The sequence below is a fragment of the Triturus cristatus genome, chromosome 1_2, assembly GCF_964204655.1.
Source record: "Triturus cristatus chromosome 1_2, aTriCri1.1, whole genome shotgun sequence".
NCBI classification, from domain to species: Eukaryota; Metazoa; Chordata; class Amphibia; order Caudata; family Salamandridae; genus Triturus; species Triturus cristatus.
Window position 1 is genome coordinate 769,118,306 of NC_140580.1, and position 23,052 is coordinate 769,141,357.

General features: G+C 45.1%; 1 protein-coding gene across 2 annotated transcripts in view; it reads right to left on the minus strand.

The window, feature by feature from the left end:
• The window catches only part of WDFY4 (WDFY family member 4), an 821,140-nt gene that overhangs the window by 126,729 nt on the left and 671,359 nt on the right, over positions 1-23,052 (minus strand). For both annotated transcript variants that reach the window (XM_085608765.1, XM_085608766.1), the window contains 2 exons: positions 22,872-22,989; positions 4,640-4,749 (listed from right to left, as the gene is read on the minus strand). In XM_085608765.1, the coding sequence (XP_085464891.1) occupies positions 4,640-4,749; positions 22,872-22,989 (228 nt within the window). The remainder of the gene's footprint in view (positions 1-4,639; positions 4,750-22,871; positions 22,990-23,052) is intronic.

Sequence of the window (23,052 nt, forward strand, 5' to 3'; positions counted from 1 at the left end):
ATTCAGGAGATAGGTTGCCAATAGAAAATGACTCCAAGTTACACAAGTTTAAAAAAAATATTTACAAAGGAGAAAGGTCCCAAAGAGACCGCTTGCCCTTTGTGAATGGGTTAATAAATACCTCCTTTGAGAATTCAGTAATGTGGCAATGGTTTTCGACTGTAATTGCAGCTGCGAACTACATATACATAGAATTTTCGAATCGCAATTTGGAAGGGACACCCTACACTCTACCCATCCAAAAATCGCTAAAATAAAATAAAATAAAATAAAATTGTGATTCACTGTGCATTTCTAAATCAATTTTGTGATTCAGTACGTACTTATCGAATCCCAAAATGGGCTTAGTACATACCAAAAACCAATTTAGCAGTCACAAAAACTGTGGTTGTGGTTTAGCGACCCACAGAGTTTGGGACCGCTAAATGGCTTTGTATATCTGGCAATTTTTCACGCATCCAAAAGATGACAAAAAGTAAATGCCCACAAAGGTAACTTGCACACTATGTGACCAGAAATTAGAAAGAGGACATCCAGGCACATACTCTTTTGGTGCGAGAGAGATGACAAAACATCGCAGAGCAATGAATCCCCATGCTAAATGTTCCCATGCTAAATTATAAAGAAGGAGGCAGCAGCAGCAACAGGGAGAAGTTGTGAAGGAAATTGCACAGAACAATCAAGAAGAATCTAGTATGAGACTGCAGATGCTTGCAACATACCACATTGCCGGGAAAAAAGTTATTTGTTCAGGTGAACAAAACCAACATTGAACCAACAATTTAAGAAGTACCATAAAGGCTTCTATTTAAGATGGAAAGAAATAAGTCACAAACAAAAATACACCCCCAAAAGATTGTTTATAGGTAATAAAAAAAGAGAGAAAGATTCAGTTATAAAACCTACTAAAACTGCCAAAATATTAGAAAAGACTATTAAAAAGATTAATTAAAAATTCAATACAGGAACCCATACAAAAAAAATCATTATTGATGCCAGCTTGTTCTTAAGGCCATGCACTGCAGGGTTTGACCACCTGCAGCGGGTTGGGTGCTGGGTCTTTACAGAGGCCAGGTCCTGCGACCAACCCTGGGGTTGGCCGTCCACAGATGTTTGGGCATGTGGTCAGGTCTGAGGTGGTTTGGGCACAGGGTCCTGCCTGAGGCTAAGCCATGTGGCTAATTCCCACCGTGCCTGGCCGAAAGCAGTGCGTAGCAGACGTTGGGCACTGGAGAGGGCTAGACATATAACCCGGCCATCAGTCAGGCCCTGTACCCTACCACTGATGCTCATGGCCAAGAGCCATGTGCAGAGAGGATTCTTCACCTGTTGCCAATGCTTGCTGCATGAGGCTGAAGGCCGTGTGTGCTAAAGATGTTTTAAGGCATGGACAAAGAGGACAATTGCCCAGTGCCCCCAAATTCTAAGGACCCCCCTTAGGAAAGTGACTGGAACAATTAGAAGACTCCCTTTACTCTTTCTCTCTCTCCTTCTACCTCAGACCCTGTCTCTCTCTACCAGCCCCAACCTCACCTATCTATTTTTCTATCTAGTACTTATCCAGGTCACCTATCTGTTGCTCTTTCATCTTTCTCGCACCCTAGCTTGTTTACCCCTCTTTTACTGTCTCTCTACTTCCATCTCCATCTAATTTACTCTTTTCTTACTCTGTCTATTTGCCTCTCTTTCTACCTCTCCTGTCTCAACACGGACACTAATCAACCCCTTGCACTGTATCATTTCAAGAGCCGAGGGCACCCTTTTGGGCTCAGGCACCTTATGCTGATTGACCTATGGATTTCATGTATTTCCTATTAGTTGCTATGAGATGCAGAGAGGGGTGGGCCTGACACAGCGAGCGATGTGCCCTGTAAGTAAGAATATTATCACCAAATAACACTTGGGGAAAAGAGTGCTGTCAGGGACGTGTACAATAAACACTTGCTTTTGCAATTTTATTTTCTGCGTGCCCCAGTTTCTAAAACAATAATAATAAATCTATACTGTTTTTAAAAAATGAGTGCTTGAATTACTGAAAATGGGAACTAAATGTAAAGTTGATCCGAACAAGGGGCCACAATTTATGTTTGCCTGGGACCTCAAAAATCTTTCAGATGTCTCTGGTCTGTGCAGTGGGGGTGATTGCCCCCACTGGGATGAGTGCAGGGTCTGTCTAGAGGTCAGGCTCTGTGACCAACCCCAGATGCACACAGTTAATTTTCTAAGCAGTCGCAGGTCCCCTGAGTAGGCTTTGTGGACCCTCAGGGGCCCCCAGACCACAGGTTAAGAACCACTGCTATAATGCAATACAACTCAGGACTCGCACACTCCTGGGCCACTCTGCATTTGAATTTTCCATCTCTGTGCTGGCAGACTCTTGTTGCAGAAGAGGCAAACATTCCTGCATGCACAGCCAGGCTAAAGGACCTTCTGAAGGAGTATATCTGGTAACTGTTTGATCTGAAAGCTAACCTCTTACTGTTTCATTTTTCCACCTTCCCCGTTCGGCTTTGTTGTTTCTGTTGTGTAGGTGGGACTGTTTACTCACTATTTATCTGAGTTTGCCTAAATGCTCTTAGAATTTTCTTTGCTTTCACATCAATCACCGGATTGCTTTGAAGTCTTTATAACTTGACAATCTCCTAGAACCTTTTTGATATTTTCGATGGATAATTGTTTTTAAATCTTAATAGCATCTGGCAGACGAGGAGCAGGGTGCATCGAATGCGGTGGTTTGGGTGCCAGCCTCCATGGCACAATTGACACAGGATCACTTCTTGCCAAATCTAGAGGGCACTGATGTTACCAGCTCTCACTCTTTCCTCTTTTGTGTTTTTCTCTCTCTTGCTGTGGATCAAAGCCTGTTGAGGAAAAATAAGTGCTGATCCCCAAAATGAGCGTCAGTTGACCTCATCTGCAACCACTGGCTCAAATTAAGCACTGCCTCTTTGTTTTTCTAGTTGTGTCACCACTTTCCTATCTTTGACTTCCTCCTTTCAACCCTAACTACCTTTCTCTATCTTGCTTTGGGTCGAACTCGGGTTATGAAAAGTAAGTCTCTGTCCACAAAGATGAGTGTCAGAGCCCACCCCCTGCAAAAACCTGCACAAATTAAGGACAGAGTTTACAGTTAAGTAATGGGAAAGCTAGAGTAATGAGAAAACGCTGAAGGAACAAACCATGCCTCACTCAAACTACACATTGAACACTTTTTGGGAAAAGGTTGACCTTGAATGAGAAAGCGTGGATGTGATAGACCCTCACCTCAGTCAGTGATCACAATGTCTCTCATTGATCATATCATTCTCAGTGCCCAATAATGGCAATTCTATACGCCAAATGGAGGACTTCTCCATAGCCGCGCCTGTGTTCATTCAATTTTCATAATTCTGTATTTCAATTGACCAGCTATTTAATGTGCTATGGAGGCTCTTAAGTTCATCCTTTGTAAAACTGACTAAGTGGGCGTTGTGAGGGAACATCAACTGTTTTCATCTGAACAATTTAGAACACAACTTTGTATGTTAAAGGGAGTGTCAGGATAAAAAAATCAGATCAGGGAAGGCCACATAAGTATTTGGCGACCTTTGACCCAGAAAGTGACATGGTTCTTGGGCAGTGAGTGATGGGTCTTGCACTGGTTCTCATTGGTCCAGGAAGCTTTGAGCATTCAGAGTAAAAACTATGAGACTGAAGAGGCCTTCAGAACAACAAAGATTACATTTAAGGAAGTAAAACCTGAGGGAAGGGGGCTGGGGCAGCCGCCGCCTCCGCTCCTGATACGCGCTTTTCATCTTCAGCGGCTCTTATGATGCTAACCTCCAGAGGACCAATCGGATTTGTAATAAAAAGATTACCCAGATTAAATAGAAATAATATATACACAGCAAACCCTGTTAGGGACGAAAATCTGGTTACAGATATTACCAGTGAGAAAAATGTGATTCTTGCCTGCGCCGTCTGATGCCTTTCTGGGGAGGGGCAAGGGGGGGGGCAGCGGTTCTTTATTCTCACTGCCACCTATTAAATATACATGCCAATTGCTTTAATATATTACAGGCTGCTTTAAACTTAACTCTGTATTATTCATAAGCAAAGCAATAACAGATTTCAACATATTAATACATTTGTTTGCATATTTATACGCATATTGGTACGAAAATTAATGGGGCGCATTCCTCTAGGAACACAGGGAAGAGGCACCGAAGCAGCAGCAAATTCAAGAAAGTGAGCTGGTGGTAAGGCTCCTGGGCCTATTTTTCTCTGTGATAGCACTAGTAGTGCCAGATAAGGCTGGCACTTAAGGTATCTGTTTAAAGGGACAGCAAGCTGGATGTGAAGCATTTCAGATGCCATGCACACTTACTAGTATGGGATGCCAAATGCCTGTCAGTGACTCCAGGTACCGTAAGATCTGACCTGTAGGAAACCCAAGGCACTTGCCGAGTGTTCGCGGGGCATCAGGTTACGCAAGATACTGGCAAATGGCTTCTGGAAACTGACATGCCTACCAGTAGGGGAGACAAGGTACTTCCCAAAGACTCTGGGTATTTCAGATACTTACCTACAGTCAACAAGGGGGCTCAAGGCACCTTCAGATAGTGTAATGGACTGGCCCATAGGCCCATCGCCGACTCACCTGCAAGGAGCACAGGGTACTTGTGAAGGGCTCCAGGCGCATCAGGTAAGAGGCCACAATGCTTGCAGAAGAGTAGTGTGTGCAGTAGTGACACTGGACCGGTAGCTCCCCTGAAATGAGAACAAAGGCCTGAAATTAGAACAATATGGACTGATACGAAGGGTCTGCTGGATGCTGAAGACCAGGAATCGGGGCGAAAAGAATTGGTATGATCAGTGCCAATAGGGGTGGGCGGAGATTCTATGGCTTCAGTACTTAAATAAATCCCAAATATATGGAGAAGCGAAATTAAAAGAGTATGGCTTCCCAGGTCCCTTTTCTCTTTTTATTATTGTTTTTTTTGTATTTCTGTTTGCATTTCTTTCTTTCAAGAACCCACTATGACCGCAAGAGATGCTGCACATTGTTTCGCAAAGGCTGCGCCTAAGAGCACGGCACTGGGTAAAAATGGGATGCAAGTGAGCGCTTGCATTGGGCCCCAAGCACCAGGTAGCACAAACCCATCCATGTCTATATGGCATCAGAGTGTAGGTCTGTGACGCAATCTCACAGTTTCACGTCAAAAATGTAATTGGCAAGTGCTCTCCTGGACCAGCCACTGTTACACTTCAGGTACCCATTACTAAGACATGATCTCCAAAAATAACTTTAAATCGTAGGGATCTTAGGCAGCAGAACAAAGACAAAAAAGAAGGGGAAAATAAGCACGACAATCAAGCAGGGAGAAAGAGACATTTTAGACAAGATAAGAAAAGAGAAATGTTTATGGCTGAGTAGTCCTTGAACAGAAGGGAGGTTTACAGCAAGGGAACAAACCCTAGAATAAGCCAGGAGCATTGAACCTAGAAGGTTAGGGCCTGACGGTTTCGCCCAGGGCTTTAAGTGGGATGAAAAAAGTGGAGGGTCTCTAAGAGGGGTTTGAGTTATGTACTTATAGGCGTGGTGTAAAACGTAAATTACATTTCTGGGATTTCCACAGTGAGCCATCCAACCAGTATCTCTCAGAGCTTTCTGTTTTGCATCCAGATATATAGCACAGCAATTGACAAACAACTAAAACCAGCCAGGACAATTAGTTTTGTCAATGGTTGTCTCTGTACGATTTGCAGAGAGGCCAGGGATTGGATGACCATGGATTCTGAACGCCTTTTTGACCCACTGACGGACACTGCGAGAGACTTCCTCTGCCTTCAGCCTCGGCTCCAGAGCTCTCAATCCTGGCTCGTTATATACACTTGGAGGCGACTCCGTTTAAAATATGCACTATATAAGAGTAACATACTCCACAAAAAAATACAATTTCAAAACATCCTCTATATAACTAAAACTCTTATGGAGTACAAAATTAAGTAAAACACGTGAAATATTAACAGGGACTAAATCACTGACGTGGGTTACCGCAAATGTTTTCACATTCATTGTTCGGAAATCGTTGGTGTTTTTACCAGTAAAGTTAAGGACATGAATATAGGGACCGATAGGAACCCGTTTCAATGCCTGATTTAAACTACAACCGAGCCTGAGACCCAGGGGGACCCGGCCCACTTAAAGCCCCGGTAATTGCCATTCTTTGTCTGATATATAATGGTCCTCATTCATTGCACGAGGGAGCCAGGCCACATGTTGAAATGCAGATTTACAAAAGTAAAGAGTAAGCTGGCATCGACAGACTTCCCAGCCGACCTCAGGTATGGGAATGATGAATTCACATTGGAAAAAGGGAATGCAGATCTGGAACTAGTGATTTGCTGGATTCTGAGCAGAATGGTTGCCCCATTGCGAAACATAATAGAAAAAGCAGAGAGTTTTCATAAGTATTATGAAACTGAATTAATGAGAGTTTAACAAACATACAATAATCAGACTTAAGTATATATAGCCTTTCATTCTTATTCATAGATTGTTAGCAAACAAAAAATCTGAAAGACGAGGAGGAAGTAGGCAGCTCACTTGTTCAGGAACTCACAGGTGACAACGTCTGGGTGAACTGAGTTTACTCTGAAGAAAAGAAGGTGACAAGTGGACAGCCAAAATGTCATGTTCTTGGTTCAATGCTCTTTAAACTTTTTATGGGTGACCTTCAAGAAGATATGCGGCCTAAAAAACACTTCATTGGCGACGAGGCGTCTGTACCCTGTCTGCAGCCTTGTCCTGCTCAGGGTGACGTGGTCCGGCCCCTTTCTAATCACCGTGTTGGGCCACGTTATCTGTGCCCACTCTAAACTCTGTTGGTGGGGGATGGGTGAGCTCAATGCACAAAGGCGTATCTGAGGAGTGGACGTCTTGGGAGCGGAGGGCTTGCCTGCCCTGAGAGCCGTCCAACTCCCCACACTCTGCCGGTGCTACAGAAGAGAGAGAAAGAAGCTTTATGACACCCTAGCCCCCGAGGGCTGCACCACCCCCACACTGAACGTACACACTATGCTCTTGTCAGAAGATGCCTGCTGCTGAAACGGCCAACCTATACAATCTCTACTCTACCCCCCACTCTTCCAGCAGAGAAGGCCGCCTGCTGCATTGACTGCCCTGTCTCCTAAGTGTGGAGAGGCTCAGAGATCACTCCTGTCAGTGAAGCCGCTCAACTCTGCAAGGAAGGCAGCGGTGGGACCTCAGGACCAGAAAAGAAGGTAAGTTAGCCCATCACTAGTGCCAGCCCTGCATCTCACCCTCGGAACTCATAAGTCTAAATTTTCCACTAGTTATGTCACCCCTGCTGAGTCTTTAGCAGGTCAGAAAAATATTATTTCCCACACTGACCTCCCCGCCTCACTTCTAGCACAAAGAACTGTTGATGGACAGAATGCAGAACAATGTCATACATTCTCCCCGGTACAGAGATTCTGGCCTATATCCATCGTTTTTTTGCTCACCATGCCATTCCAGTTTGGACCCATCCATATGCAAATCAGTCTTGACCCTGTGCCCAATGGGAACAGTCCAGCCTGAACTGCCAGGCCAGGTCCTCCCTGGACTGGAAACAAGCATCCTAGGACCGGTTTCGGGGTTTCACCCCTCTTCAGCCAGGATAGCTTGATTCCAGTGGCATGAAGAGCACGGGACTCACGTCTGAGCATACCTGTCCCACTCAGGGTGACAAATGCAAAAAGAACTATTGATGGACAGAATGCAGAACAATGTCATACAGTCACCCCAGTACAGAGATCTGGGCCTAAATCCATCGTTTTTTTGCTCACCATGCCATTCCAGTTTGGACTCAGCCATAAGCAAATCAGTCTTGACCCTGTGCCCAATGGGAACAGTCCAGCCCGAACTGCCAGGCCAGGTCCTCCCTGGACTGGAAACAAGCATCCTAGGACCGGTTTCGGGTTTCACCCCTCTTCAGCCAGGTTAGCTTGATTCCAGTGGCGTAGTGAGCACGGGACCCACGTCTGGGCACACCCTTCCCACATAGGGCGAAAAGCAAAACACACAAGATGATGTACGGAATTTTGCACATTGGCAAAACATTCACCCCCAGTCACAGATCTGGGTTTAATCCATCGTTATTTTTCTCACCACACCACCCCAGTTCAGACATGGCCATATGCAAATCAGTCTTGACTCTGTGCCTCATGGGAACAGTCCAGCCCGAACTGCCAAGCCATGTCTTCCCTGGACCGGAATCAAGCATCCTAGGACCGGTTTTGGTGTTTCACCCCTCTTCAGCCAGGATAGCTTGACTCCAGTGGCGTAGTGAGCACGGGACCCACATCTGGGCACGCCCTTCCGACATAGGGCGAACAGCAAAACACACAAGATGATGGACGGAATGTTGCACATTGGCAAAACATTCACCCCCAGTCACAGATCTGGGTTTTATCCATCGTTATTTTGCTTACCACGCCACCCCAGTTCAGACATGGCCATATGCAAATCAGTCTTGACCCTGTGCCTCATGGGAGCAGTCCAGCCCGAACTGCCAAGCCATGTCTTCCCTGGACCGGAATCAAGCATCCTAGGACCGGTTTTGGGGTTTCACCCGTCTTCAGCCAGGATAGTTTGACTCCAGTGGCATAGTGAGCACGGGACCCACGTCTGGGCACACCCTTAAGACATAGGGCGAACAGCAAAACACACAAGATGATGGACGGAATGTTGCACATTGGCAGTTTGGGCTGGACTGTTCCCATTGGGCACAGGGTCAAGACTGATTTGCATATGGCTGGGTCCAAACTGGAATGGCATGGTGAGCAACACAACGATGGATTTAGGCCCAGATCTCTGTACTGGGGTGAATGCATGACATTGTTCTGCATTCTGTCCATCAATAGTTCTTTTTGCATTTATCACCCAGAGTGGGACGGGTATGCTCAGACGTGAGTCCCGTGCTCTCTATGCCACTGGAATCAAGCTATCAAGCTAAGCAGAATGTTCCCATGAGGCACAGGGTCAAGACTGATTTGCATATGTCTGAACTGGGGTGGCGTGCAAAATAACGATGGATTAAACCCAGATCTGTGACTGGGGGTGAATGTTTCGCCAATGTGCAACATTCCGTCCATCATCTTGTGTCTTTCACTACTAGCACGGCCGAAACTGTTGAAGATGACAACCTGCTCCAACAAGAATGGGATCCCCGAGGCTCTGCCCCACTGCCTTGAAGCCCTGCAGTGGAAAGAGACTCTGTACTTCTACACTGACTTGAGGGGTGGAGGGGCGGCCTCATGCTCTTCCTGCACCCAGGAAGTGCAGCACCGCATTCGTCCATGCTGCACCGTCGAGCCCCGATGAAAAACAACACTGTGAGGGGGGTCACCACATCATTGGGTAGCAATGAGCTGCACATCAGGCAGGCTGTTCTCTTTCTTGGTCTGAGGCGCACATCATTTAAATAATTTTAAAAACATGAGACGAAAGGGGAAGACTGACCATGCAAACCCAATGCCACTACCTGGAATAGTACCCTTCAACTAAGTGCTCCACAACTAGCCTTGTCTGAAAAAAAATAGCTATTGAAATAAAACTCTTCCAGAAAGTGCTAACCGAAACGGAAAAGCACATCCACCAACATTGCAGTGCTGGACCACCGCCATTTACTCATAGGCTCCAGTTGCTTAAACATCTCACACACACAGAAAGTTATCGCTACAGGGCCTCCACACCACAAGATCAATCAGGTACACCGCAATAGCATCATTTATGAGGAGGCAACCTGTCCCTTTTGGGCCCCAGCCTGTACCAAATAAGAGACAGTAGATGAAAAAGGGAGGTGCATAAAACCCCACACCTGCCTAAATGTCCCCCCATAAACCCATACTCCATATGCCCCTATTCTGTTGCAAATTGTCAGCTGCTTAAGATTTCAACCCCCTTCTGTTGTACACCTCCACCCTTGGACCTAATGATCCAAAAGGGGACTCCTGCAGCAGAAGAGGTATGAATCCTCAATACTTGTCCCACTGAAGATGAGGTGTATTAAACAACACCTGCCCCAACGGTGCCGTCCCTCACTGCCGTACCACATACAGACCCTGTCGGCCTGAACTAAAAAAATGCCACGCTAGAACACTGAGAAAGAAAAGAAGGGAAGCAGCTGCCATTTTGGACTGGTGAACCTGAATACCACTCTAACACAAAGAGGAAGAACCCTGCCACAACATCTGTTTAGGGTTTATCATGTGTGAAGGCTTTGCCATCACAAAGGGCTCATACCATTGGCAGCGAATGCTTTTATTTACCCATGATAGGCAGGATTGAAACATGGTGGGAGAACCAAGGGTAAATTGTTCCTTCGTTTTCCAAAGTCTATAAAACTAGTTTCCCACAGCAGCTGTTGAGACATCGTCAACATCTGCCTTCCAAGCTGCGGCATCTATGACAAGAATAGTCACACTTGCCTCGCCTAGGTCAAAGGTGTTTATCCATCACTCACGGTGTCACCAGGATAAAAAGTCCATCCTGCCTCTACCAAACAACTACCAGCCTGCCTTCAGAAGCAAGAGAAGCCACAACCCCCCAGAGAAGATGCATTATGAACCTATGGAGAAGCAGTCAAGAGTTTTAGAAAGTTATAAACGTTGAACAGTTTACAGCTGTTAAAAATGTGACAACTGTTACTCTCACCTATGTCTTTACCACCCTGTGTGTCTCTCAAGAAAGTGATCCTGCCAACATCAATTGGTAATGGATCCATTTGTAAGCTTAACTGAACTGCCCAACACCACCCTGTCAGTTCTGATCAGAAGTACAATGCCACTGCCACTTCCCAATCCAATCACAACCTGACTGGAATCAGACCATAAGTACCACACTGAAATGATCACAAAGTATCTTTTGACCGCCAGTACTCCAAAGCAACAACCAAACCATTTTCATGACCCATGATCGCCCAATTTGTATCCTCTAGCAGTCTTAAACGCCACTAGGCATCATCTACCTGCCTTTGAGTGTTCCATGAGCATCTTGGCAGTGGCTCATCAGTAGTATTGTAGAGGCCCCCACACAGCACATACCCAAGAGAGATGGGCTCAGGGCTGATCCACTGAAGGTTTCCAGATTTGTAGGTGGCTCTGATGAAGACTCCAAAATCATTTGACAAGTTTCTACGCGCTTCAGGGCAGTCCTCTGATGTCACACATTGGCACATCATGTTGCCAGCATAGCTCCTGCTTCAATATACATACAGATTGACAGAGTTTAGACATTTACTATTAGGCAAGGCAAATTATGAACTCTCCAGGCATCATCATGCCTTTTTTTGCCAGCGGCCATCTGAAGGGCATAAAACATCCTGGGACATTCAAGACCAGTGTTCATACCCCAAACTAGCAGACAGACTAAACTATGACCTGGAGAGGTGATTTCATGTTTTAGTCAACATTATCATTCCAAAATCCATCCATCATGTTGATTTACTTCGAGACAGTGATAGACCAAGAGGAGTTCTCTATTTGTTTTGTTTTTCTTGTTGGACTATGTTGTCACATCCACATGACAGCCCCCCTACAGAGTTGCTAAGCGCTCATGCGCACACCCATCCCTCAAAGGTGTCACCAGGTCAGATGCAAATGGGATGCTACTCATTATCAGATGATCTCAAAGGCAGAAAAATGGTATGGAAGTCAGCAACCACAATTGAATACAGTAAAGTGAAAAGACAATTGCCTGTAAAACCAGATAACAACGGTGGGGCACTAGATACCTGTTCGAAACAGGCTGTTTTGGGGAAACGTCTGTGGTGCTCTCCAAGACGAACAGCGATATTGCATCTGTCACATGAAATTATCTACAAACTAGTTTGATCTCCATGGGTGAGCAGTGAGAAGAGCAGGATGTCTGAAAGGGTCCATCTGGGTGTAGAAAAGGAGATTGTCTCTTCTGTACCCATCGGTGGTAGATCCTCTCCCAGAGTTCTAGAGGGCACATCTGAAGCATTGTATGAAATTCTGGGGTACAACCTGAGGAATCGTTGTATACTGTTTTGGAGGGTTTGTCTGAAGCATTGTATCCAGCGCTGTATGTGAAAGGATTTGTAAATTGTAAAACAAACTACAGCGCGACACAGAGCTCAAAATTTGAAGGAAGGGCAGATAAGGGAAGTGTTGGGTATAAATGGACATAGGAAAGGTTGGGAGACGAGCAACTGGGAGGGTGGCATCGAAGGACTAAGAGGAGTGGAGTCAGGAACTGGGTGCAGGAGGAGGGAGCATTTCTCATGTATAAAAGACTGTTAGCTAGTCTTGCAGTGAGGAGTTGTTTAAAGTGGAGGGAGGGTTCCTGATTGATTTTGGTAGGCATGGTATTCCAATTTTGGGGGGCTCAGTTGGAGAAAGCTTGCTCTCTGATATTCTCTTTCTTCCATTTTCTGGCCTTTAATCTGGTTATTGTACTGGGTTTTGCACATTGGATCGGTTTCTAAAACTTAGATGCTTGTAATTGAAAATATTGTAGGTGGTAGAATCTGATCTAACCCAAAGGAGTCAGGCTGCCTGTGAGTTCTACAAATAATAAAAAAAAGCGCCAAAGAGCACATATCAACAGTACCAAGAACACTGAAAACGATCGACAGCAACCAGAAGGACACTCTGCCGAAAATTCTTCCATTCAAAGCAGTAAAGTGATGAAGACCTGTCTTTAAATCAGGCAGCACAGGCCGAAACATATCAGCATAAAATCTATTAAGGGAGAAGAGACCTAAACACTTGTTCCCCCATATTACAGTGAGAAAAGGGGTTACTTAACAGAACAGATGCACCCTTTCTCTGTTTCCCCGTCAGTCAATTAGGCACATTTCTAATGAGCATTGAAAATGAATGATTAAAACCCAATTTGCATTTGTGCCAACTGTAAAAAAAATGGGTTTGTACAAAAACACAGTTTTTAATCCGACTGCACCGTGAGACAGCACGCTTCACATTGGTGGAGGGAAAATATAAGTGCATGTTATACCTGATATGAAATAATAAGGCTATCCTGCAATGGATTTTGGTACCATGAGGTTTATGAAAATGGATTTGCTGTGTATAAAAATAATATATAAACAATAACATGTGTTTGAAAGAATATAGTGTGGCTAAAATGTATATAGAGGCAAGACACAAACGAAATTGTAGAAAAGCACTATGTGCCTGAATTTTGATAGGTTAGGTTACCTTATTATCCAAAATAATTAAATTCGATGATCTTTGAGGAGCTGAGCCTCTGCATATGAAGAATACTTTTGTGAGGAGTCAGATGAGATGCCTGAGAGTTTTTCTTCTCTCATTGTGAGAGAGGAGCAGTGCTTGGACAGCATTTCTGAAATCGTCCTGTGGAGGAATGACTTTACTCTCAGAAGCAGGGATAGCAGAATCCAAGGGCCTTCTTAGTTTTGTGTATGATGTTGGTTTGGAAATTGGAATACGAAGTTGGTCGTAGAATCCCAAGGAAGCGCAGAGCCATGGCACTTCGGATGTGTTGTGGTCTGTAGCAACTTATGTTTATTATTGCGGGCCATTTTTAGGCTTGAGGTTAAACTCAGGCGTTTGTGAGGACCACAAACTCATTTTGGTGGAATTTAGTGACACTTTCCTTGGACATCAAGGCCTGATGGTGGTGAGGCAGGTCTTCCATGGTTATTTTCTTGGCTGGACTGGATCTTCCATGAAGTTAGAGTTGAGTGTCATTTACATATTGGTGGATTTTTTTTTTGCCAATAAGGCCCCCAGAGGTTCAATGTACAATTTGAAAATCGTTGGTCGTAGGGTGGGGTGTTGTAGTGCGCTGAAAGTTGCTGGGCAGTCTTTGTCACGCGGGTTTCCTAGTGGCTCAGATGGGATCTGTTATTCAAGTAAGATTGAAAACACTGTAGGAGGATGACTTTGAAGCCAGTTCCTTTGCCTGACTCTACAGCAGAGCTCAGTGGCTCATTCTGTAGAAGGCCTCAGAGAGATCACACAGGATAAGGAGTCACCTCTGTCAGTGGTCTCTTCGTGGATAGTGGCTGTCTCCATGCTGCCAAGACTCTAAAACCTAATCGTTAAGTCATGGAGGTCTGCGCTATAATTGCCTGTAAGTTAACGGGTGAACTTGAAGCTTGAAATAATCAGCAGGAATATGCACTCATAGGATGTAGACACAGCTTGTCAATTGAGGTAACAACTTGCGCATGAAAAAGGAGATAGTAATATTCTAATACATATGCTATTACTGTATATACTGTCACGATCTCATGATGGGAACGTCCGTCTATGTGTATACAGGATCGTAAAAGCATAATTCCTACCGTGTACGATACATGTGAAACTGTATGTTTAATTGTATAAAAATCAATAAAAGTTTTTTGTTTTTTTTTAAATGGAGGTCTGCGCTATATTTGGTTATTTTCATTGAGCTGGTTGGTTCTAGTCTAATGATGATTTGATTTACATGAAAGACAGGTGTTTGATCATTCAATCGAAAGCTAGGTCATCATTTTTTAGAGTTAGTTTCTTGAGGAGAAACAGGACTCAGCCTATGTTAAGGGTATTCATGAAAGTATCATGAAGCAGGGCTTCATTGATAATGTATACTTGTGGCATGAGCACTGTTAAGATGTTTTATTTCTAAGTCAGCATGCATGTGTTTGGCTGTGGGCTTTACACAGAGACTGATGACTTTGAAGATTGTCCTGCTTTTGTTGGTCACCTCATGGATGGCCATTTTTAGGTCTTGCATAGACAGTGCAAGCACTGTCTCTTCAAGACATTCTGTTTACAATCAATGAGCTTACAGCCATTAGTTAGTTTCAGCCTCAAGCTCATTTGCTTTGTTCCCATTTGTCATGGCATACGTGCATGATGTCTTTTTGTGTTTGGCCCTCCTCTGGAGAATGGACCTAGTACTTTTGTCCTTCCACTGATCTCTTTTTTGGAGCTACTTTTTAGGTCTCGCCTGACCCAGCGCTTGCGCTAGTCTGGCGAGACTTTAAGTAAGGGCTTCAAAAAATGCTACCGCCGGCTACAGCTTGCAGTGCATGTGCACGGGCGCGCGCTTGAGCAGAAGCGCCATATGGCATTCCTCATGCTCATTAAGTGCATCGCTCGCCGCGCGCTTCATCGCGATCACTTTCACTTACACGTCGCACGACAGCTGCGCGCGCACCACTCGAGAGATTACCACTGCCACCCCGTGGCCTTAAATACCAACGACATCTCATGTATTTAAAGGCTTGCAGGTATCGGTTGTGTAATTCAGTGATATTATGCAATAATAAACAGTGATATTTTACAATAACTATGTGCAGATCGGATTCTTCTCGGAAACCAATCCCTTTGTCAAGCCATGACAACCCCCAATGTGCAAAACAGTTTAATATTACTAAAGTTAAGATTGTAATTAACTAGTGTGCATATTTACATCTTGTAATTAAATCATGTGTAACAAGACAGCTTCATAAAACTTCAATACACCAAGCCAGTACAGGAATCCAAGTCTAATAACCTATGATACAGAGCCACCTGATTCATCTAATCAAAACCAATGCACACAAGCTCTCTCTCTCCTTCTCTCACACACGCATGCACGCACACATGCACGCTCTCTCTTTCTCTCCCTCTCTCTCTCACACACACACAGGCACGCACACATGCACGCTCCCTCTCTTTCTCACACACACACACACACAGGCACACATGCATGCTCTCTCGCACTCACACACGCATACTCACACATGCAGGCTCTCTGCTCTCTTTCTATCTCTCTCTCACACACACACACAGGCACACACGAAGCACTTTTGACTTCTGCTATGCACAGTAAGACATTCATTGGTGCTCACTGCTTTCAATAGGACCATGGCTTGACAGAAGGCAGGCCTCTGCTCCCTGTCAAGTCTCCAGCAGTGGTGGTGCATCATTCATTCCAGCTGCTCAGGGCTGGTGCCTGTTAATGATTCTCCTGCAGCTGCAGAGTCAGCAGTGGGTGCGGTTGTGAAAGGCTAGGGTGATGTGTGTGCGTTCCCTCACACCTTTTTCTGCTCTACTCCACGCTTCCCGCTTGTCCCTCGTGTGTATATTATAGAGGTCCGAAAAAAACAGCATTTGAAATACCTAAAAACACAAAAAGATTGCATGAGAACCGGTCCTGCGGGGCGGCTTTCCTCCCCTTGATTGGATATACCCGCTCTCCCTACAACTCTCTCTCTCTTTCACACACACAAGCTCTCTCTCTCTCACACATGCATGCATGCACACATGCACGCTCTCTCTCTCTCTCCCTCTCTCTCACACACACACAGGCACGCACACATGCACGTTCTCTCTTTCTCACACACACACAGGCACACATGAACGCTCTCTCGCATACACATACACGCATACTCCAACCTCTGTAATCTTTCACGCACCAGTACTCTCCGTGTTGCTTCTGAGCCCTACTTTCGTTATTTCCCTCCACCTGCCTTAAAAAAAAAAAAAAAAAGCTTTGGCACTGCTTTATTTTTCTTTATTTACCAGTACAACTTGGATCACACACAGGCACACACACATGCACATTCTCTCACTCACACATGCACTCTCTCTCTCTTTCTCTCACACAAATCCACGCACAAACACATGCGTGCTCTCGCTCTCTCACACGCATGCACACACACATGCACGCTCTCTCTCCCTCACACACACACATACACACACCACATACACACACCTACGCACACGCTCTTTCTCTCTCTCCCTCTCCCTCGCGCACACACACAGGCACTCATGCACACATGCATTCTCTCTCTTTCTTTGGTGTGTAGTGCCCAAGCACCATTGATTCCTGCTACGCATGGTAAGTCATTCATTGGTGCTTTTATTATGATACAAGGACCCCTTGCTCCCTGCCAGGCCTCCAGCACTGGTGGCGTGGTGGGGGTAGTTACAGTAAGACCTTCACTGGTGCTTTTAGCTTGACTGTGGTATGATACAAGGACCCCTTTGCTCCCTTTCAGGCCTCCAGCACCGGTGGCGTGGTGGTGGCAGTGTGCAGTGCCGAAGCACTTTTGACTTCTGCTATGCACAGTAAGACATTCATTGGTGCTCACTGCTTTCAATAGGACCATGGCTTGACAGAAGGCAGGCCTCTGCTCCCTGTCAAGTCTCCAGCAGTGGTGGTGCATCATTCATTCCAGCTGCTCAGGGCTGGTGCCTGTTAATGATTCTCCTGCAGCTGCAGAGTCAGCAGTGGGTGCGGTTGTGAAAGGCTAGGGTGATGTGTGTGCGTTCCCTCACACCTTTTTCTGCTCTACTCCACGCTTCCCGCTTGTCCCTCGTGTGTATATTATAGAGGTCCGAAAAAAACAGCATTTGAAATACCTAAAAACACAAAAAGATTGCATGAGAACCGGTCCTGCGGGGCGGCTTTCCTCCCCTTGATTGGATATACCCGCTCTCCCTACAACTCTCTCTCTCTTTCACGCACACAAGCTCTCTCTCTCTCACACATGCATGCACACATGCACGCTCTCTCTCTCTCTCCCTCTCTCTCACACACACACAGGCACGCACACATGCACGTTCTCTCTTTCTCACACACACACAGGCACACATGAACGCTCTCTCGCATACACATACACGCATACTCCAACCTCTGTAATCTTTCACGCACCAGTACTCTCCGTGTTGCTTCTGAGCCCTACTTTCGTTATTTCCCTCCACCTGCCTTAAAAAAAAAAAAAAAGCTTTGGCACTGCTTTATTTTTCTTTATTTACCAGTACAACTTGGATCAGTAAATAAAAAAAAAGAAAACTTCACACGCACGCTGTAGGTGCGTTCATGTGTTGTGCTTTTACCTACAAAATGACACAGCTGCTGCGACTGCATAATACCATCTTTTTTTTTAATGGTGGGTTCCTCTTTATCCATGCTGCACAACATCGCTAAACAAGCATTGGCATAGCCAATAGGTTTCGCCCTTGGGACATTAAGTGTTTAGTTATCCAGCACAATATCCTTGGTTCAACAACTTCAACTGTTGCATGGCTAAACACTTATAAGGTACAAGGTTTAGCCATGCAACAGCTGATGTTGTTGCACTAAGGATATTGCGCTGCAAAACTAGAAACTTATAAGGTCCCAAAAGCGAGACCTATTGGCTATTCCAATGCTTGTTTTGTTTTCAAGTACTTCATATGAGTGCTTGTGTTTTCAGGCTGTCTACCATATCCCCGTCCATGTCGCTTCTTTTCCCTTCCAGTGCTGCTCTGTACTTTTGTGAAACCTCCACCCGCACCCATATTGCTCTTTCTCATCTCTCTCCTCTCAGTATCCCCATCCTGTTTTTGCCCTCTCACCCCCTCCCTTTTTCTCCCTAGAGTTTTTAGGTCTCGCTGAGCCAGCGCGCATGCGCTGCTAGCGAGAATTTAGTAAGGGAGTTTTCAAAGTGCTACCGCTGGCATAGAGCTACAGTGCACGAGGCATGCACGCGCGCAAAGCAGCCATATAGCTTTACGTCGCTCTCCCTCAGAGCCTCCTCTCCGCCCCCTTCCCTGCTGCTATTTCACACCAGTTTTCATATCCACACGGCAGCAGATAGAACAATTAGAGAAGGGGCCAAGTGCGCGCACAGAACTCCCGCTTCTCCCCCCTCCCTCCCCACAGATCGCGTCTTGCGGCAGCTCGCGCGGCCAATGCTTGTTGATGTCTGGCATTTTTGTTTGAACTCAGACTTCTGGCATGCGTTGTGCGTGCTGTAAGAACGTTTTAAGCTTTGTGCGTAGCCTTTGCCTATTGTCTTACAGGCCATTCCTAACGTCTTTATCTGTAATTACTGCGCATAATTGAATTCTTGTGCTGTCCGCGCCTTAAATATTTGTATGTAATTTGATGTTATTGCACATGCGCTGCACCCTCAGCGCATTCCATCCGTATTAGAGCTCGGGCAGCTTGGGCCTGGGTGTACGTACATCCGTGTGAGGAATGAGTTCAGCCTGGGTGTGGATAGGTTATGTCTACATAGGCATTACGCCGGCCTTTTCGGTGTTCCTCTCTGTAATGAAGAGGTCAAGGTAGGAAATCCACTGGGTTGAGCTTTGAGAGTGCAGGGGTTGCCTCATGTGCAGAAAAACAAACAAATGGCGGTTTTGCATATCTTTTATATATTCTCTTGAAACTTTGTTGTTCTGCTGTTTTTTTAATAATGCATAGCCCAGCTGAGGTAAAAATGCTCATTATTAACAATATGTGATATTGCTTTTTTAATTGTGTAGTATGGGCATTTGACCGAGACACTCGAGTTTAACAATGATAAGAAACTGTCTGTAACTGTTCGGATTAATTACTTGGAGAACCGCCGTTACTGCCGGGCACCGCCTGGCCCCTTTATTCCGCCCGCCACGGTGTCAAGGCGCAAGAGCAGAGAAACAGAAAAGGGTCCTGACAAAACATACAGTACGGGCAATACCATGGCCACCTCGAGAATCAACACAGAAAACGGACATCCACGGAGTAATCATTTTAATAGAAAAAGAAGAGAGACTTAGGAATTGCGCTTTATCGTTTTTTTCGCTTTTAAATGCTCCCCCAGGGCAGTGCGGGCTGTAATTGACTCAACTTATGGCTGCTCCTATTGGCCACAACTGCAACAGGCTCAAGCCTGCGGGACAATATGTGAATGGCTGCAAATATACCCCTATCGTAGCTGTCCTCCTGTGGGCGTAATCAAGCAGAAAGCAGTTAACAATGGGGCCTTTTTTGCATAAAAATAAACGTTGGTCTTTTAAGGTTGCTCTGAATGCTTTCTAAACACTCGATGTTTGTGTTGTTTTATTTTGAGATGCTTTTAGTATTACTGTCACACACACACACAACCACACACACACAACCACACACACAGCCACAAAACCACACACACACACAAAACCACAAAACCACACACACATACACACACACACACACACACACACACAACCACACACACACACACAACCACAACCACACACAACCATGCCCAACCACACAACCACACACACACCCACAACCACACCCACACCCACACACAACCACAACCACACACACAACCACACACACAACCAAAAAAACACACACAACCACAACCATACACACAACCACACACACACACAACCACAACCACACACAACCACACACACAACCACACACAAAACCACACCCACACCAACAACCGCACCTGCACCCACAACCACACACACAACCACACACACACAACCACACTAACACACACAACCACACACACACAACCACACACACAACCACACCCACACACACAACCACACACAACCACACACAATCACACACACAACCACACCAAGCATTGTCATAGCCAATAGGTCTCGCCTTTGGGACCTTATAAGTGTTTAGCCACGCAACAGTTGATGTGGTTGCACCAAGGATATTGTGCTGCATAACTAAATACTTAGAAGGTCCCAAAAGCAAGACCTATTGGCTATGCCAATGCTAGTTTTTAATGTACTTTGGTATAGCGAGAACTAGGTATCGGAGCGCTGTACATGAACACCAGTTACATTACACAAGCTGAGATTTATTTTGTAGGCATGGAGAGATTCAGTGATTTGCTGAGAATCACAGAATTTTGAGCTGACTTCTGTCCTATTGCTGCTGTGTGCTTCTGTGAAACCTCCATTAGCACTCATATTGCTCTCTCGCTAACTCTCTTTCTGCGTTCCTTCTTTTATTTTTCCATCCCGTTGTTGCCCTCTCAACCCTCATTCTCTGCATTCCTTTTTCTCCCTACCATTTGTTTTCGGTTTTTTATTCACTTTGGTAAAGTTCAAACTAGGTATTGAAGCGCTTTAGATCAGCACCAGTTAAATTACACAAGGTGACATTTATTTTGTAGGCACAGGGAGATTCAGTAATTTGCACAGAAACACAGGATTTTGAGCAGACGCCAAGACTCGAAACTGCTTCCCCATGTTCAAATTTGACAACTCTGGTCATAACCCACACCCTCTCTTTGTTAAAACCCATCCTCCAACCCGGTTGGTTTTCTTGCTTGCCCCACCCCGTGTTGTGCTGCTTGTCCAGCCCCTTCTGCCAGACACTCGCTATGACGCTGCCAGAACTGGCCGTGTCATAGCGCATTTGTCCCATGACTTTCAGCCATGCTGAGCAGCAGCCATGCTGCTATACAATTTGGCTACAAGACAATGACATTGACAAAGACAACAGCTTTTGCATTGGCGGGACCTATTGGCTTTGCCAATGCTTTTCCCCCCTGTGTCACAACGGTGTTTTCACAGTAATTATACATGCCGAAGCCCCTGATTTAGGGGGGAGAGACCCTGTTTTTGAATGAAAAAAAGTCTTCATTTTAGCACCCGCCTAAAATTGCTTCGACTCTCATGCAAGTCAACCGTAAAAAGTAAATTCCTTTTATTTTTTTCCAAAAATCTCTCTCTTTTCTGATTCTAAATGTTGACATGTGTGCTGTATGCCCAAATGGTTTTGACAATACATGGATCTTACTGTATTTGTGCATTGACCCTTCTTTTCAGAATGCCTCTAAACCGGTATATGCTACACAGCTTTTGCAAGAAACTGCATGCTTTGTTGCAGAGGTTTATTATATGTGTGTATGTGAACTGGCCCCTACGCAATTAGCCCAGAGGACCCTTTTTCGCTGCCATGGAGCCAAGCCTTTGCAAGGGCCACTCAAATAGGAACGTCCTAATGGTCTATTCCTTTATTAGGTCTCGCTTAAGATATCACAAATGCACAGTTGCCTGCAAGATCTATTGTATACAACAAGGGGTTTGGAGCCCACCCATTGCTTACCATTTGTTGCCTTCATTGTCAAGCTTACTTGCTGCCCCGACCTGGCCAGTGCATACCAGCTATACGTCCTCTTCTTTCATATGCAGCATGTGCCAAGTACTCATTGCTTCATCTTGATTATTGTCCTTCCTCTGCTCGTACTGTGATTGAGGTATTATTTTCATCTCTGCCAACATCACTCCCTCCCTGTAAGGCTTCGTGCATAGACATTCAGGATCATGCCACCAGGAGACATGGACATATGGCCTGGGATGGAGAATCCGGCATATTTAATGCCCTCGAATGTATCAACCTGCACCCTCCCATTTTATACAGAAGGGAGAGTACATCATAAACCATTTGTAACATCTTGCATTGCACCAACTGAAAACCGAATTTTATTGCTACATCTTAAGGGTACATAAAATGGATATTTTTGAAAGCTATTGGGAACCTGGGATTTTCTATTCCTTGAATTTGGCTAGATATCGCCCTTCTTCCTACATTCCTTACTCTTGTTGTTTCCAAAAGTGGGAATTGCTCTCAGTGAGGAAGTAATCGGTAAAGGCCTTTAATACTCTCATGACCAGAACCCACATAAACCGGGGGATAGCAAAGCAAGACTTTCTAGCAAGAAAAACCACAGCAGCACTCAGAGGATAGAAGGAAGTACGACTACAAAAGCCTGACAAAATAGGTGTTAATTCCAAATGGTTTCTATTGGAAACTATTTGTAGTGTATGTGTTTTGACATCAAGGGAACTTCTTCGAAGGATAATCAAGTTGATTCAATTGACTATTGGATCTGTTTATTGGTGTCTAATAGAGGATATTGATTCCAGTAGTTCTTTCTCACCTGTTAATGTACTTATATTTTTCTTCTTAAACACATGTGAAATGGCACAAAAGCTATATGCCACCAATGCATAAAACATCTGTGAAAGGTCAAACAGAATTTTTTATGAAGATCGATGATGCAAACAAACAGCGGGGGAATAGGCTGTCTTGGTTCTCCAATGGGATTCTGGCATGCCCCACTCACCTTCACCTTTCTCCACCTCGTTGAACCGCTGGACAAACTGCAGCATTCGCTCCTGAGTCTGCGCCCCCATAGGCTTTGAAAGATCTCGAAAGGTTCTGGGATCACTAAAGTCCAGAGTCTGAAAGAGTTGAGAGTTGGAGTCAGTAATCTGTAGCGAAAGAATCTCGTTCTATGTCCTACA